Raw genomic sequence first — 2,925 nt, 5'->3', positions numbered from 1 at the left:
CTGGGCCAGGGCGCAGGGCGTGGGAAGGGCCCCGGGCCAGCCCTCCCGCAGGCGCCAGGCCGGCAGGTGCCCTCTGCCTCCAGGCTCCTCCTGCAGGGCGGGGGCTGGCACCAACCCTGGCGGACGGCATGGGTGCCTGGGCCCTCTGGTGCTGTGAGGTCTGACGGCTGCAGAGGCAGGGGGCTCCCAGGGTCGGCGCCTGGCAGGGAGACAGGCGCGGCCCGATCTGCCGGCCATCTCGCTGCGAGGGCTCTTGTTAACCACACACCTCGCGTCGCCCGGAGCAGCAGAGCCGGGAGTCTACCAGGCGCTGGCGAGGATGCAGAGTCTCTTGCTGCCCTCTGCTCCATTACGGGGCAGCCTGGACACGGGGCCAGCACGCTGACCGGCAGAGAGCATCCGCTGGGGCAGCTGGCTGTTGGGGTTCCTGGCAACGCTACTGGGAGCCGCCTTGTTTCATGGTGGCCTTTCCCCTCAGCTGAGAGGCCAGTGGCGTGGACGGAGGGCAGGTCAGGGCGTCGGTGGTCGCCTGGAAGCCTGCGCACAGTGCTCCTGGCCTGGGAGACGCCGGGGACGGTTCTCAGAGCTTGGGTCTGAGAAGGGGCAGGCAGGAAGCAGCAGCAAGACGGGCGGGCGGCCTGCAGGCCAGTGGGGGCGGGGCCGTGGGCTGGCCCCCCCCGGGAAGGACCGGGGGGACCCGGGGGCCTGGCGCCGCACACCGGCCACGTGGAAGGGCTGAGGGCCACATCTGAGCGTCCAGTCCTGGGGGGAGCGTGACGCCTGGGGACAGCAAGCATCTGGCCCCGTGCTGGTGGGGCTGTGGGGCCAGGGCTCCGGGGGGACTGCGGGCTCCGTGTCCGCAAGGTGCCCCCTGAGTCGGGCTCGCAGGCAGACAGGGAGGGTCTCAGCCGCCGAGGCTGAATTCTGGTGGCCCTTCCCACCGCCTGCCACCCTGGGGACCACTGCCCTGGGCGACTGCTGACCGGGGGCTGCCATGTGGACCTCCACCCAGGTGACGGCGCCTCTCCCTTCCTTCGCATCCTGGGTCCTGAGTGTGGCCCCGCGGCCACCACACCAAGGGCACCGCGTCTGGCCACGTGCCCTGCCCTCTCTGCTGACTCCTCCTCAGCCACCATCCCAGCCAGGCTGCCGGGGCCTCCCGGAACCCCCGGGGCAGGAGCTCCCCGGCGGCCGGTCAGGGGCGAGGGCAGGGACAGGGGGCTCGCCTGTGGGGGCAGGCGGGTGTGTCGGATGAAACCAGAGGTGGGTGAGGTCCCGCCTGGGTGCGCAGGGCAGCAGACCGGGGGCCACCCAGCGGGAAACGCCGCCCACTGGGCAAGTGGCCCGCCCGTGACCCGGCTGGCGGGGGCAGGAGGGCGGGCCGCCAGGCTCCAGGTGCTTGTAGCGCCTGAACCCGGGCTCAGGCGTCCCTGCCCCTTCTCCCTAAACCTGGGGACTCTCGGAGCCCAGCGGCCTGCCCCACCCCCGTCCAGCGGCCTGGGGGCGGCGGGCGTGACCCTGGGGGCGACGCTGCTCCCCGCGGCTCCCCCTGGGGACACTCTCCCAGGGCCGGGCTGGCCTTTCTCACCGAGCGCCAGCCCCACACAAAGGCACAATGGGCCGGAGGCCGCTGGCCGGGCCGGGCTCGTAATCAGGGAAGAATGTGGCCGCACTGTTTCCCAAGGCCGGGCCGCGGGTGCCGCCCCGACACGGCCATCAAAGCCGCCAAACTGCCTCCAGCTGCTGGCGTGGCTTTCATGTCAGGGGCCAGCCTGGGTGAGGGGCCTCCACGCGGGTGGGCGGCCCGCACCCTCCAGTGGGAACGGAGCCCTGCAAACGGCTCGGGTCAACGGCCCCCGCAGTGGCCCCCCTTGGCCGGCCCAAGTCCAGCCATTCCCGGGGCAAGCAGCTCTGGGCAGAGCTGAGACGCTGCGGCAGGCCGGGGGCGGGGGGTCGCTTTGTGGGAGTCGCGTGGTGGGGTGACGGGGACTGGGGAGCTCAGAGGACACAGGGACCGTGAGTCCAGCCAGAGCCCCACTCAGAACGGGGCGGGTGTGGCTGAGGCCGGCCGGGGCCAAGGAGGACGGGCAGCCAGATGGGTGGTGGAGCACGGGAGGAGAGAGCTCGGCGCGGGGCAGGCGGGCAAGGCCGCCTGAGGACTGGCACCCTGACTCCCCTCCTGCCGAACTCGGGGGATGGCGACTTTGGATGGAACGCCTCCTCCAGGAGGCCAGGCTGCTCACACGCTCCCAGCCTCGAGCTTGGCGGGCTGGGCAGAGGGGGCCCAGTTTCCCTCCTTCCCCGTCCTGCTACGGACCCCGTATGTAAACAAAGATGCAATTTGCTTTAAAAAGATAAGGTGATTAGGCTTTTATCAGACGTGTGCTCCGCCTACGACAAAGGGAATCGGGGAGGCGGCAGCGGCAACGGGCCCGTCTGAGGCTCCCGCGCTCCACGGGTCCTCACGGCCCTTTGATGGGCGGAGGCGAGGCAGTGGGCGTCTGCACCCCTATTTTGATGTCTTAATGTTGCCTAATTCCTCCTTTAATTTATATTAAGCTTCTTAGCAGCAATGATGAATTCTTCAAAACAAAAAAGGACCCTTTGCAGAAATCTTCCCCACACTGTGTAAATTGAAAGTACAATGTAGCTAAGGCTTTGGCGACCGGGCGTGTGGGGAGGGAAAGTAGGGTGCCGTGCGGAAGGAAGGACTTTGTTTTAAGGTGAAAAAGAAAACCATTCTGAAGTAGGAAATGACTTGGCTGCGAGCATCAGACAGAGGGTGGGTCGCAGGGGCGGCCTGGGCAGAGGCGTCCGAGGTCGTCTGCAACGGGGGCACAGCTGGTGTGGGGCTGCTGGGCGCCCGGGGACCCCCCAGCACCAGCGTCGGCTCCCGCTCCCCTCGGCCAGGGTAGGCGTGATAGG

At 68.9% G+C, this 2,925-nt stretch overlaps 1 protein-coding gene across 1 annotated transcript in view; it reads right to left on the bottom strand.

Moving 5' to 3' along the window:
• Window positions 1-2,925, bottom strand: part of EEFSEC (eukaryotic elongation factor, selenocysteine-tRNA-specific) — a 114,981-nt gene that overhangs the window by 4,022 nt on the left and 108,034 nt on the right. The window contains exons 19-22 of the mRNA XM_010832832.1: window positions 2,396-2,470; window positions 1,076-1,226; window positions 546-638; window positions 354-478 (exon numbers count right to left, since the gene is read on the bottom strand). Of these exons, the coding sequence (XP_010831134.1) occupies window positions 354-478; window positions 546-638; window positions 1,076-1,226; window positions 2,396-2,470 (444 nt within the window). The remainder of the gene's footprint in view (window positions 1-353; window positions 479-545; window positions 639-1,075; window positions 1,227-2,395; window positions 2,471-2,925) is intronic.

Source organism: Bison bison, unplaced genomic scaffold, assembly GCF_000754665.1.
Source record: "Bison bison bison isolate TAMUID 2011002044 unplaced genomic scaffold, Bison_UMD1.0 scf7180017862279, whole genome shotgun sequence".
Taxonomy (NCBI): domain Eukaryota; kingdom Metazoa; phylum Chordata; class Mammalia; order Artiodactyla; family Bovidae; genus Bison; species Bison bison.
Note: the sequence above shows the minus strand (reverse complement) of the source record. Positions and strands in the feature narration are given on the sequence as shown.